Source organism: Vigna umbellata, chromosome 11, assembly GCF_029865625.1.
Source record: "Vigna umbellata cultivar VRB3 chromosome 11, Vumbellata_1.0, whole genome shotgun sequence".
Lineage (NCBI taxonomy): Eukaryota > Viridiplantae > Streptophyta > Magnoliopsida > Fabales > Fabaceae > Vigna > Vigna umbellata.
In genome coordinates, this window is record NC_142175.1 from 9,875,207 (window position 1) to 9,890,445 (window position 15,239).

The 15,239-nt window shown below is 36.0% G+C and overlaps 1 protein-coding gene across 1 annotated transcript; it reads right to left on the bottom strand.

Annotated features, from left to right (window-relative positions):
• Nucleotides 1–9,272: 9,272 nt before the first annotated feature.
• On the bottom strand, nt 9,273–10,584 carry LOC148190945 (uncharacterized). The gene is made up of 2 exons (XM_088101221.1): nt 9,766–10,584; nt 9,273–9,686 (listed from the first exon to the last, which is right to left on the bottom strand). The coding sequence occupies exons 1-2, from the start codon at nt 10,582–10,584 to the stop codon at nt 9,273–9,275; spliced, it is 1,233 nt and encodes a 410-aa protein (XP_087957347.1).
• Between the last annotated feature and the right edge of the window lie 4,655 nt (nt 10,585–15,239).

The window sequence follows — 15,239 nt, forward strand, 5'->3', positions numbered from 1 at the left end:
TCAGTTGTTGTAATATGAGTGAACAATCTGAGTTCGTGTAATGAAGTTCGTTTTAGTCCCCCCTTTGATTTAAAAATGTTAATTGTGGTCCCCCTTTGCTTTTAAATTTGTTCACGATGGTCCCTTTTTCCTTTAAAAATTGTTCAAATTGGTCCCTTACTATATTACTATAATACATATTAAGGATACCTGGCAAAAAACATATATAATGACATAATATCACTACTTCCAAATATCACAACATAATATCAGTGCAACTATAATAAGATATTTAATTAAAGTGTTTGATAAGAATTCAACACAGACAATGAAAGTGCTTAATACATCCACAATTAAAGTAGTTAAGAAGAGTACATATTAATACATCCAAATTTTCAACTAAATCTATGGATCTTTTCTTCTAATGTTTAACTTCTGCCTTTGTATTGGCTCACTTAAATCTCGGATGGAATCTTGACTTGGTTGTGGTGGTTGAGGAGATTGGGGACTTGATGGCTGTGAAGGTGCAATGGGTTGTGAACTTTGTGCCTGTGTTGATTCTGTTGGTTGGATGATGGGTGGACGTAAAGGGCACATTTTTTTGTTGTGCCCCAGTTCACGGCAGATACTACATCTCTTTCGCTGCCCACCAACACTCATGTTGGCCCCATCTTTTGTTAGCTCCCATGGCTCCATTCTTCTTTTTTTCTTGGGTCTCCCAGGCATGTTCCTCTTAGGTGGTGGCAGTACATCAGGACAAGTAGTTTTTTCCCATAAGAGGTGGCCATTCACAGGATAGATGATGGACGCATATGCTTCTTCATATGTGGATTTCCTGAAACAAATTGGTATAAAACTTTCTGGATCTACATTTGAATAGTTCATTGATGCAACTGCATGACAACATGGGATGCCACTGATCATCCACTTCCTGCAGCTGCATTCTTCATTGTCCAGGTCCACTGTGAACTTGTTCCCAATGATTGAAACATGTCTAACCTCAAATATCCTTCTTACAGACCAGCTGAATAAATGAACATCAAAAAGGCACATCAACAGTTGGATATGAACATAAATAAGCCATAACAACAACTCGATATGAACATAAATAAGGCATAAGAACAATATTACCTTGGGATCCAATATCTTGATGATGGACAAATTTATGAACACCAAATTATGATGTCACAAACTTGTTTTCAATCGGCAAGTATGACCGAATCGTTCAAGTAATAAAACTTGGTAAGACCAAGTATCGTTCTTCCCAAAGGACTCACGGCCTAGTTTAGTTATGTGATTTCTTAATTAACTAAGACTTACAAACGAATTAATTGGGGTTTAAAATGCAAGACAGAAAATAAACATGTATGCATGAATTGTGATCAATGGCAAAAAGCAAAAGATAAACACTTTCAATGAAATATAGATATGAATATGTTGTTGGGGGTCAATTTCATCTTATCCACTCTCATATATTTTAGGAATTCAACGATCAAATCACCATTGTTAATGCCACTCTCTAATGTACCTTCCCAGAAGGCTTCTCCCTAATCACGAGTTCATACAATTCCTAGCATTCCTAATGATCAGTTCATAAGTACAGGAGCTTAACGACAACCAATATAAAATTGGGAGAAATTCCCCGGATCTAGACTTCCCCGTACGTTCCCGTATCGACAAAACCAATAATCATGCATCGAATGAGTTAAACCATGCAAGCATTAAACAAAGAGGAAAAACCCTAACTAATGATGAAAGAAAGCATAAGTCTTAATTAAAAGATGTAAAAACAGATTCCATATATGAGAGTTTCACAAGACTACATTGATTCCCCAACAAACATAAAGAGGTTAGTTCACCATATTCATGGTGAACCTAGATGAATTACAATGAAAGAATGAAAGAATAAACCCTAAAAAGGTGAAGCGGAAGCCTCAACATCCAAGATCCTCCTTCAAAGGGGTGGTAGAGAGAGTGTTTGCCTCATTCCAGCCAGAGATACCTAACCCTAGGAAACCCTAAAGCTTATGTATCATTCGTAAATTACAAAAAGTCAAGTCCAAGCCCATTAAAGTGCCGCTCAGCGGTAAACTACCGCTCAGCGGTGATTGCGTGACTTGTTTTCTCCCCTCAGCGGCCATTTTGCCCCTCAGCGGACCTCCCGCAAACTCCTGAGTGCCGCTCAGCGGTAAACTGCCGCTGAGCGGTGACTTCGGCTTCTCCTTTTGCACTTTTTGTTGTCTTTTCTGATTTCATCTCTCTCCTTCTTCACTTCTTTTACCAAATTCACCTTAAAACCTGCACAAAAACACTGAAATCAAGCATAAACCTGTCCAGCTCTCTTATTTCTAAAAATATAAAGAAAAACATGATTTCAAGCTAATTTCTAAGTGTGAAGGTTGCTTTTAGTGTCAATTTTAATCATAAAAATAACAGTTTTTCAACTGTTATCACAACCCCAAACTTAAAACTTTGCTTGTCCTCAAGCAAATAAGATGTAACTCTATCTTCAACCAATTCATATGATGGTTCACTTCATTCAAAAATCTTCTTTTCAAGATAAGCAAAAACTTCACTCAAACTTATAACCAAAAGTTCAATCAAGATGTACACATGCTTTAGTGTTCACAAAGTCATTTAAATTCCAATAAATGCTATTTTCATGAATGATCAATCAATTAAGCATGAATGTTCATGTGTTCATGTGATATTTCCTCACTAAGTCAAGTGTTTCACTCACACTCAAGTGTATAAGAGATGATCACTCATTCACTCTACTATCACAATGTTACATGAATCAACTTTGCCTTTCATTTTACCACAATCAAAAACATTCACAAGCATGCATCATCACAAGGACTTTTCAATGACTTATAATGTGGCTGGGCTAACAAGAAAATTGGTTTTTCTAGATCACAAAATCCTTGAGTTAAGAGAATTATACAACACAATCATCTTATTCTTTCCCAACTTTCTTTTGCCTTTGCATTGAGCTTTGCTTCTTTTCCTTTTCTTTTCTTTTTCTTTGCATATTCTTACTTTTTTAACTCTTAGCTCAATGCTTTTCATGTTTTTCCCAACAACCCCAAACTTGAATATTTAACAATACCACACAAGATCTTCTACTTAACTCAAGGTAAAGATTTTCAACTAAGGGTTTTCAGTGTATATTCAAGGCTAAGGGTTCAAAGGATAGAACACAAAGTGTTCTTTTTTAGTGGGCTAATTGTATGAATTTGGCCAATAAAAAGGTTTTCAACAAATGGCCTTGATCATGTGATGCAAACAAGCAATTAATTCAATCATAGAAAACCTGGGCAAAACCATTCATGCTTTCAAAGTAATAGCATTCAACAATAACAACTCTGGAGCTCAAAATCTCACACATAAGCTCATTCACATTTGACATACACATCCTGCTTAATTTCACAATCACAATCATAATATCATGCATTTGTTCACAAAGCTTGTGAATCACCTGTTTAAGCATTTTAATGTGCACATCATCTCAACATCAGTTAATCATAAGCATCATTCCGCATTACTTATCACACAATCACGGTTAATAGCAAACCATCACAAGAAACCAGGTTTCAAAATAGAGTACATCAAACCCTAATCTAAAAACAAAAACAAATAAGTTCAGAAAACTTAAACCACAAAGCATAAGCACATGATAGCATTCATCAGTAAATGCTATCTCAGCTCCTCATCAATCTGAGCTGTCCTCTGTATCTTTCTCTTCCTCCTCATCTTCATCATCTTCAGATGCATCATCCTCATCAACTTCATCTTCTTCCATATCTCTAGCTGAAGCTTCAGCTGCTTCAGCTCCTCCTCCATGCACTGGCTCCTCTGGCCAAGCTACCACATTATGGAATTCATCCATAGTCCACCTGTGGGCTGGAGATGTATCATACATCCCCACAATCATCTCAGCAGTGGCCACCTGCCCTCTGTGAATGGACTGCAACTGAGCCCCTATAAGAGACATATACATGTCCCTCATCTGGAATGGCTCTGCTTCATGTGTCTCAGTAGATGTCTGGCTCTGTGTGGCCCTCTCTCTCTACGAGCACGGCGTGGTGGAACTGGCTGAGCTGCATCATCACCTCCACAGTACTGTCTATAGTAGGCCTCATCAATAGCTTTTCTTGGCCTCTCAAAAGGTGGAGCAGAAGTGTCCACCCCAGCTATCTTGCAAAGGTGCGTGATCAAAGAAGGATGTCCTAGTGGTGCTTTGTTGTTTGAAGTATTGGCGCACAAACTAATCTCATCAGCTATCACCTGCCCAATATTAACATTCAAGTTTCTGATAGCACAGTAGATGAAGAATGCCCTGCTGAGAGTAATATCTGACACATGTGAACATGGCTGAATGTTGGCATGAGAAAACGCCATCCAATACTTTGCAAGAGGAGTCAAATCTGTCCTCCTAATGTTAACCACTGAGCCAGATCGATTCCTTTGGAAGTGTCCTCCAGGTATACACAGTACTCTCTCCACATCCTCATAATCAGCACCTTCCTCCATGCAAAGAGCAAACTGGCACTGCTCACCAGCCCATACAGTGTCCAGAAAGTTATTAATTGAATCAGGATCATACCTGATAGCATGGCCTCTGACATAGCCCAAATAATTCTCAGCTGGATAATCACCAATCTTCTTTGCATTGGTGTAAAATTCCTTAACCACAGCTATGTTGGCAGGTGCAGGATAAGTGGCTAGCTTTCCCCAGTCATTCCCTAAAACTTGCTCTGCAAATTGAGGAGCAAGGTTAGGTATCATTCCAACCTTTCTCTCCATCAGAAGTCTCCTGTCCTGAACCACTTTAAAGTGCTTCTCATGTTTCCTAGAGAGGAACCTACTAGAGTGGGGTTGCTCTGGTTCCTTTTCCTTTCTCTTGGTTGCCATGGTTTTCAATCTTTTTCCTGAAGATGATGCCATTCCTACATTCAAAACACAAACAAAACCACAGAACATGATGTTAATCATTAGTAAAACACAGAACACAACTCCTTTCGAAGCTAAACCACCGCTGAGGGCCAGAATTCCCCCTCAGCGCCACCAGTACCACATTCCAGATCACACAAAACCAGAAAAATCAAATCTGGCAGAGTGCCGCTCAGCGGCAGTTTACCCCTCAGCGGTAACTCTGCAGATTTTTGAAAAACCTGTTTTAAAGCTTTCCTAACTCCACCCAAATGCAATTTTCAGTTTTCCAGTTCATAATCATGCAGTTTAATCGGTTCAAACATCAAATATATCATCAAATCATGCAAAGAAATCAAAACCCCTAAATCTTCATGCTTTGACAATCATATTCAAAATCAAAAACCCTAGAATGAACAAAATGCATTTTACTTACTTGGGTGGAGATACTAGATGCAATGAGAATGCTTCCAAGCTAGAATGCTCTCTCCCAACCCCAAACTTTGATGGCACACTAGTGAAAAAGTGAGTGGAAGAGAAATTTTCTTAAGAGGGAAGAGTGAAAAGATGTGGAAAACCTTGGAGAAGGTATGTGGGAGTGTTTGTGCAAAGAAAAGTCTGAAAGTGTGAGAGAATGCGCAGCTTAGGGTTTAAAAATACCCTAATGGGCTCGGGTCCCGCTAAGGGGAACTAAAACCCTATTCTGCGAGAGTACCGCTCAGCGGTAAAGTACCGCTCAGCGGCACTTTCGTGAAGTGCTCTTCTCCTTCTTTTCTTAACCTACGTGCCTCCTAGACATGCCCCTCACTGGCTCCCTGCAATTCAATGTTCAAAATGCTTATGCAAACCCTAACTAAAACAAACAAACAGAAATATTCAATCAACTGGGTTGCCTCCCAGGTAGCGCTTGTTTAACGTCACGAGCCTGACCCAAAATCCACCAACACCCATCAGTAGGTGTTACTGCCATTGTATCCTTCAGTAGATACTTAACCACCTAGCATCCTTCAGTAGATGCTATATCCAACCAACTAAATACAAAAATAAGGTTCACAAATTAAAAATTACAAAACCAAATCAAAAGTTCACTGGGTTGCCTCCCAGCAAGCGCTCTTTTAACATCACTAGCTTGACCCAACCTCAAGTTCCTTCTTCTTTTTCTTCTTTCTACTGAACTTCTTCAGAAATTTGATCAAACTAGGAACCTGTTGCAATGTCTCAACCATAGGAACTTTAATCTCCAATTTCTTGAAGATTTCCATAAAGCACTTGAATTTCTTTTCCTTCCTATGATTCTTATTTAGATGAGGATGTGATTTTTCATATGATTTCTTCTTCTTTCCTCTCATCTTTTTTTTCTTCCTTTTTCTCTCCCTAAATTTTCTCTTTTTCTTTTCTTTTATTTTTTTCTTCCCTTTTCTTTTTCTTTTCAACTTCTTTATTTCCACACAAATTTTCTTTCTCTCTTCTCTCTCAACCACTTCTTTCTCTTTTTCTTCATCTTTATTTCTCTCACTCAATTCTTCTTTTTCTTTTCTCTCTATCTTTTCCTCATCGCCCCCTATTTTTTTCTCATCAAGAATCTTGTCACTTTCAGTGATAATGGCTTGCCCTTCCTCCTTAGGGTTAACTTCAGTATTAACCTCATCATTCAATCTCTGACTAATGGAATGAAGCTGCATCTCCATCCTTTTACATGATTCTTCAATGCTTTTCTGAGTAGCGTCAGAATTTTTCAAAAATTGTTGAAGGGTGTCATCCAAACTTCCTGATAGAAAGGTTTGTTGTTGTTGCTTGTTAAATTGCCCAGTTTGTCCAGCTTGCCCACTTTGTTCCTGACCAATACTTGGGTGTGGTTTCCACCCTTGATTGTAGCTCCCTTGACGGTACTGATTGGTCATGTAGTTTACATCCTCTACGGCTTCAACTGGAAAGGCACATTGACCATTGATATGGTCACCTCCACACAATTCGCATAACTGGGATTGTACCTGTGCAACAGTCTTTAACTCTTGTGGCAATTGTTCAAGTATCTTTGAGAGATTCTCCAATTGTTGAGTTATTAACTTGTTCTGAGCTATCAAAGCATCATTGGATTGCAACTGTAGAACTCCTTTTTGTTGAATAGGAGCTCCTCTTTCACTGTTCCACTTATTAGTAGTCATGTTTTCAATTATTTCTGTGGCTTCCTCTGGAGTTTTCCATTTGATATTGCCTCCAGCTGAGGCGTCAAGCATCATCTTGGTTTGTGAACCAAGACCTCCAAGGAAGATTAGGACTACTTCTCCTTCGTTAAATCCATGCTTGGGAGTCTTTCGTAATAGGCTTTTATACCTGTCCCATGCATGCCCCAGTGATTCTTCCATGCCTTGTCTAAATGAAGAGATCTCTTGCTTCCCTTTGTTGATTTTAAAGCTTTGTTGCTGCCATTGTTGTTGTGGTTGGTTCTCAAATTGTCCGGCAGCTTGCCAAGATTGGCTTTGATCCATGCTTGAGTCATGTTCCCACCAGTGGTTGAGATTACTTTGGTAGAATTGAGTGCCCATATAGTTAAATTCTTGACCAAATTGCATTCTGCTGACATTAGGCACAAAACCCTAAAAACAATTGTTAGCACAAAAAGATAGAGAAAAAAAAAAACAAAGGATATAATTGAAAAGATAAGAAGATAGGAAATAAAAACAGAAAAATAAAAACAGAAAAATAAAATAAAATAAAATAAAAACAGAAAAATAAAATAAAATAAAATAAAATAAAATAAAAACAGAAAATAAAATAAAATAAAATAAAATAAAATAAAATAAAATAAAATAAAATAATAACCAAAAAAAATAAAAACAGAAATTCAAAATTAAAGTCAAAGATAATCAATAATCACACAAATTAACCAGTTAAACCAGAGTCCCCGGCAACGGCGCCAAAAACTTGATGGACAAATTTATGAACACCAAATTATGATGTCACAAACTTGTTTTCAATCGGCAAGTATGACCGAATCGTTCAAGTAATAAAACTTGGTAAGACCAAGTATCGTTCTTCCCAAAGGACTCACGGCCTAGTTTAGTTATGTGATTTCTTAATTAACTAAGACTTACAAACGAATTAATTGGGGTTTAAAATGCAAGACAGAAAATAAACATGTATGCATGAATTGTGATCAATGGCAAAAAGCAAAAGATAAACACTTTCAATGAAATATAGATATGAATATGTTGTTGGGGGTCAATTTCATCTTATCCACTCTCATATATTTTAGGAATTCAACGATCAAATCACCATTGTTAATGCCACTCTCTAATGTACCTTTCCAGAAGGCTTCTCCCTAATCACGAGTTCATACAATTCCTAGCATTCCTAATGATCAGTTCATAAGTACAGGAGCTTAACGACAACCAATATAAAATTGGGAGAAATTCCCCGGATCTAGACTTCCCCGTACGTTCCCGTATCGACAAAACCAATAATCATGCATCGAATGAGTTAAACCATGCAAACATTAAACAAAGAGGAAAAACCCTAACTAATGATGAAAGAAAGCATAAGTCTTAATTAAAAGATGTAAAAACAGATTCCATATATGAGAGTTTCACAAGACTACATTGATTCCCCAACAAACATAAAGAGGTTAGTTCACCATATTCATGGTGAACCTAGATGAATTACAATGAAAGAATGAAAGAATAAACCCTAAAAAGGTGAAGCGGAAGCCTCAGCATCCAAGATCCTCCTTCAAAGGGGTGGTAGAGAGAGTGTTTGCCTCGTTCCAGCCAGAGATACCTAACCCTAGGAAACCCTAAAGCTTATGTATCATTCGTAAATTACAAAAAGTCAAGTCCAAGCCCATTAAAGTGCCGCTCAGCGGTAAACTACCGCTCAGCGGTGATTGCGTGACTTGTTTTCTCCCCTCAGCGGCCATTTTGCCCCTCAGCGGACCTCCCGCAAACTCCTGAGTGCCGCTCAGCGGTAAACTGCCGCTGAGCGGTGACTTCGGCTTCTCCTTTTGCACTTTTTGTTGTCTTTTCTGATTTCATCTCTCTCCTTCTTCACTTCTTTTACCAAATTCACCTTAAAACCTGCACAAAAACACTGAAATCAAGCATAAACCTGTCCAGCTCTCTTATTTCTAAAAATATAAAGAAAAACATGATTTCAAGCTAATTTCTAAGTGTGAAGGTTGCTTTTAGTGTCAATTTTAATCATAAAAATAACAGTTTTTCAACTGTTATCACTTGACAAGTTACATTCCTTCATAAGTCTCTTTTTGATCTTTGGACAGACATTGAAATCCATACCTGCCACCTTCGTTCTGTTGGTGGCCCATCTTTTCATCAAATACAGTCTAATATCCTCCAGCATGGTTATTATGGGTTTTCCCCTGGACTGCACAAGAACACTGTTGAATCCTTCACTGATGTTGTTATCCAGAGTATCACACTTTGCTTGAGTTCTGAACCTACTTCTTGACCAATACCTATTGCACGAGAATGAAGAAAATGAGTTACCAAACATGAGTAATGCAGAATAGTTGTGCATGTAATGGAAAGAATGTACCTTGGGGGAATGGCTATGAGATATTTATATGCTTCTTCATTCACTGCTCTGATATTCAACATCTCTCTCTCCCAAGCTTGGGGGTATGTGCTTGTGGCAGCCCTCCACATCAAATTCTTCAATATCTGACCAGAAAATCTTTTCCTAAAGTTAGCATAAAGGTGCCTGATGCAGAATCTTTGTTCTGCCCTAGGCAAAAGCTCTTGGATAGCTGGCACCAACCCCTGCCAACATCAATTATTTAATCAAACACACATGCATAATAAAGTTTGCAAAATAAAATAATTAAAGTACTGCATGTACCTTTTGCTGGTCAGACATCCACGTATATGCCTCACAAACTTCATTGCCCCCAAGGTCTTCAACCAATAATTGCAAAAACCAGGACCAACTATCTTTATTTTCGACTTCAACTACTGCATATGCAAGGGGTAACATTTGCTCATTTGGATCCCTCCCAACAGCAGTAAGCAGCTCTCCCTTATAAAGACCTTTCAAAAAACACCCATCTAAACAGATGATGGGTTTACAACTAATAAAACTATCCTTACATGCTTTAAGACAAACATAACATCTCTGGAATATGGACTGACCATTATCACTGTTGACTTTAACCTTAACCGTTGACCCAGGGTTACTTCTCAATACCTCATGTGCATAGTCATAAATCCTTCTAAATTGTTCTTTAAAATCCCCTTCACGTTGACTTGATGCCATTAACTTCGCCCTTCTTGCTTTAGAAATTGATACATTGGTGTTCCATTTCCTTAATGCTTTGTTACGTATGTCTTGGACCTTTATACTAGGATTGTCATGCATAGACTTATCTATTTCATGACTCAACCACTTACTATTCATCAATTTTATGTTCAGTTGCCTGCTGCAAGAATGAACATCCACAATCTTCCTTAATTGCCAAATCTTGCGTGATGGCAAATACCCACAGTAAGCTACCCATGGACACTTTTTTTGCCCACCCATGCATCTCACCCTTACCCTACGGTTATCATTTTTTACAAACTTAAGAGCCCTCCCAGCATGAATAGCATAATTTCTAATGGCTTCCTTAAACTCATCCTTATCGGTAAAGATAGTCCCAAGTTCCCATTTGTAATCTGACATTGACTTCTTTTTACCAAATGTACGAAAGGGACCTCTACTTGGTCTGTCCTCAATTTCATCCTCCTCACTTGCACTATTATCTGGAGTTAACAGCACATCTGACTCCCATTCATCATCTGACAACCCCCTACCATGTCCTTCTGCTTCATTATCACTGTCTTCCATCATGTATTCTGAATCACTATTATCCAAATTCCCTACCTCCTCCAAGTTCTCTTCAACAGAAACATGTGCTTCATCCTTCTCAGTATCCACTTCCACTTCTTCCTCACTGTCCACTTCCAGTTCTTCCTCACTGTGCATTTCCACTTCCTCCTCCCTGTGCACTTCTTCCTCACTATCCACTTCCAGTTCTTCCTCACTCTGCATTTCTACTTCTTCCTCTACTCTATCTACTTCCTCTGTGTCAACCTGCACTCCATCATCTTTCTCCAAGTCACCACCACAGTTAAGAGGACCTTCCTCAACCTCCTGTTGCACTTCAACAACACCTTGTACACCAACCTCAACACCACTACCCTCACCATTGTCTGCAGGTCCTTGGCAAAGGTAAATAATTTCATCCTCATTTTCTACAACCACTGCTTCGCTCACTTTATGTACAACATACAAGTTGACTTTCCCCAACAATTTTCCCACATTCATCATGTTCAAAGCACCTTTATCGTCATATAGCTTATATAAAACATGGTCAATATCGTAATATAACTCATGTACTTCAATATACCCCAAATCCTTAAGTGAACCTACTACTCCAAAATAGCTCCATGTATCGGGGTCAATGTCCCAATAACATCTTTCCCCACCTATATATTTAAAGGGCACTTCCTGTATCAAGGTCCCACCGTGGTGGACCACTACCTCAAAATTATCGTTAGACATCCCTACACTGCAAATGGAAAAGGGGGACCACTCATTAACTTAATTTAACAGACCATGGGACCAATTCCAACACCCAACGACAGTACTTTTTCCATTAACCCCCCACCATGCCACAAATATAACCATATTTTAAACACAACAAATATAGAATCCACCCATTAAAGAAAAAGAAAAAACATAAGAACAGTAATGCGATCACTAACCTGGAATTTGATTTCACCAAAAATCAGAAGTTGCACTCTTCGAAACGAGATTCTGGAACCCTAAATCGCATGCAGATTTACCCCAAATGTAATTGTCAAATTTTTTTAACCCTATCTTTTAAATTAATTTAAATTAATTAATTTAACACATATCACAGTGCCACGTCAACAAAAAATGTACACCTCATCAGTTTTCTTCCACCTGGGCAGCTGTGCCGTTAGTTTTTTAACGCCGTAACCAAAAAGGACTAACTTGCACCGTTTTTGCGAAAAGTGGGATCTTAGTGAACTTTTGAAAAAACGTAGGACCAATTTGAACAGACCCTACGAAAAGTGGGACCAAAATACGAATTAAACCTTTTTTTTTTATAAAGAATATTGTAGTTTGGTTCAAAATTAGTGCAGTTTCGATTCAAAATTAGTACAATTCAGTTCAAAAATAGTATAATTTACTTTAAAATTAGTATATTTCAGATATAGGTTAAGGTACACAACAATTCAGTTCAATTCATATTGCATTTTAGTGTAGTTCAATGCAATTTAGTGTAGTGCAGTTCAATTTGATAGGACAAAAAATAGTTCAGTTCAATTTATTTAAACTAATTTTTAGTTCACTTCAGACAAACTATTTTTTGGTTCACTTTTAGTTTTAATAGTTCAGTGCAGTTCAGTTAAATTTTCCTACCTCTAGTTGTTGTCATGTTGACCATTCTTGAGAGGGGAAATAATAGTGAATGAAGAAATGAATGAGAGAGGAGTTTTAAGGAGTTGCATTGTGGATACGTCACATTTTTCGATTCAACATTTCATGCGTGTCAGTGTCATCATAAAGCATTTTATTATTTAACTTCTGAATTTGTATTCTTTTTCTTGCAATGATTTTTGTAACACCATTTTCTGACTGGGTAAGCAACATGTTAGATGAGAAGAGAGTGAGAGCTAACTAAATAACCAGATTAACAAATCCAATCAAAGATTTTATATACTCAAGAACAAATTACAAAATTTGTTTTAACCAGCACTGTGCAGCGATTTTTGAAATTTGATTGTATTTGTGTGCATACTAGGATTTAAAATCTGGTTAAGTGTCAATGTTTTTATACACACGAATTTTAAAATTTGGTTAAGTGTTAATATTTTTCTCTGAATTTTAAAATCTGGTCAATGTTTTAGTCATCAAATTCTGAAATCCAGTTAAATATATATTTTTATTTACTAAATTTTGAAATCCGATTAAATATAATTTTTTTATTAAATTTCGAAATTGAATTATATGAATTTACATGTTTGTTAATCGAATTTCGTAATTCGATAGAGTCCTTAACGAATCGACGTGTGTCCCAAATTGTATATGCTCAATATCACACATAATATATAATTTATTTATTTAATATATATTTTATAGGCGTAAAATGAACACTACAACAAACGTTGGGGGTGTAGAAAAAAAAACAATGGGTGCAGGAAGAAACTCCCAATAAGTTTAACATCTGGCTAGAATTGTTCTGATTGATCCATTTTGACCCCAATAAAGGATGCAACCTTATATTGCTTTCATGTTGGGTTTGGCAAGTGAGGGATTTCGGATTTGGGTTAAACTACTTCACGCTTCGAAACGTGCACCTTCTCCTATCCTTTTACTGGGTTCGGCGAAGCACAACTCTTCTCACTACTCTTCACCGGGTTTCGGAACAACATTGCAACGCGTGTAGGGGATTTGGGAGGCTTTCAAGGGAAATTTGAGATTTAGCATAAACATCTCCAAAATTTTACCTTAACTTCATTCGTTTTAGTCTCAACTTAAATCATGCATAACTTTAATATATTTAACTTATTGTACTTTTTAAAAATTTAACTTAACAAAGACACGAACAGTTATTTAAAATGATTAATAAAAAAATATAATACCAAGTGTCTTTTTAGTTTAACAAATAAAAATAAATAAAAAAATACAACATTGCATAATGTAAGATAAAATATGTAATATTTTAAAATATATGTTATCATGTTTTCTAGTTAAAATAAATCACGTATTAGAGATATTGTCTACTTTTGAGTATGAAGTTCCATCACATATTTGTTTCTGAAAAGTGTCTCATAAAGTTGTTGGAAGAGGGAATATTTAAAGTTTCTTAAACTTCGATTTCTAATTGATGTGAAGCTATTGGCTATACGAAAATAAATCTCTCAGGATTGTAAGAGGAAAAGAGTATTTAAATGACTATGAACCTCAACTTCTAAACAATGTAAGACTATTGATTGTATTAGAACATTTTTCAAATATAAAACTTATATTACTTATTTATTAATGTTTAATAAACAAGTATATTTTAATACTTTATATAATTTTTTGTTGTTTTAATGTGAAATAATCTAACACTTATGGAAACTTGAGCATAATTAATAATTTTAATGTCAAATTTAATTGAAACTATTATTAATGTTAATATAAGAATAATGGTACTACATTATTAAATTGTTTTCTGTATAATTAATATTAAACTATTTTATGTATAATTTGATAGGTATTACATAACTAGTAATATTGGAGTAATGCTTCATTTTGGTTCCTACCTCAAATTCTTTTCATCTTTATCATAAGACATGTTATAAAGAAAGTTAATGGTAATTTTTATAAAACAATACACTTTTATTTAATAATCTTACTAACTACAATAATGAGTTATTGAATTATTAATTTAAACTATATAATTATTAATTTTTATACCTTAAAAAATGTATAAAAGAGTTATAAACCTAAATTGAAATTACAATTGATAAAGTAACATTGAAATTAATGAAGACCCAATGTTTTTTTTATCGGAAAAAAATATGCATACATTTATAATAGAGAACTTAAGGGCTCTATCTCCTTTACAAATAATATATCTCCTTTACAAATAATATATACAAAGTTTTTCCATTATATATCCAAAAGAATTAAGATCTAACATTCAATACAAACACCTCGCTAATCTCCATATAACTGTCGAAACTATATTCTATTCAATACTCTAGGTGAGAACCTCATACAAAATCTAAGAATACTGTATTTTAAAATGGTACTCTATTATTCTTTATTATTAAAAGTTCTAAAATATAAATGGAGTTATATAAAAGATAGGTTCATTTTAAAATCTTCACTATCTAAACCACCAAGGTTTTCTCAATCCTCTATTCTTTCTTTTTAACAAATTTGACCTCATTTCTTATCTTTTTAAAGACTGAAGCCAGAGGAGCCAGAGGAGCCATCTTCGTAAAATACTCTATAAAACTTAGTGCACAATTCCATCTTTTAGGTAAGTCCAATTATGCTCTTTGTCCTTTAAGCAATTTGTTTCTTCTCATGCATGCGATCTATTCTCAATTTCATGTAGATTTTGTGCCTTGTAGAGGAAACTCCATCGGATGGAAGTTTTAAATCGTGCTCTGATCATTGATCAAACCTTTTATTTTGTAGATAGAGTAATCATAAGTGATAGAATTGTGTTGGGAAAGAGAATTGTGCTAAGCATCTCTAGAAGGTCAGGGGAGCTAATAATTTAAATTGTTTTCTTTAAATTTAAATTG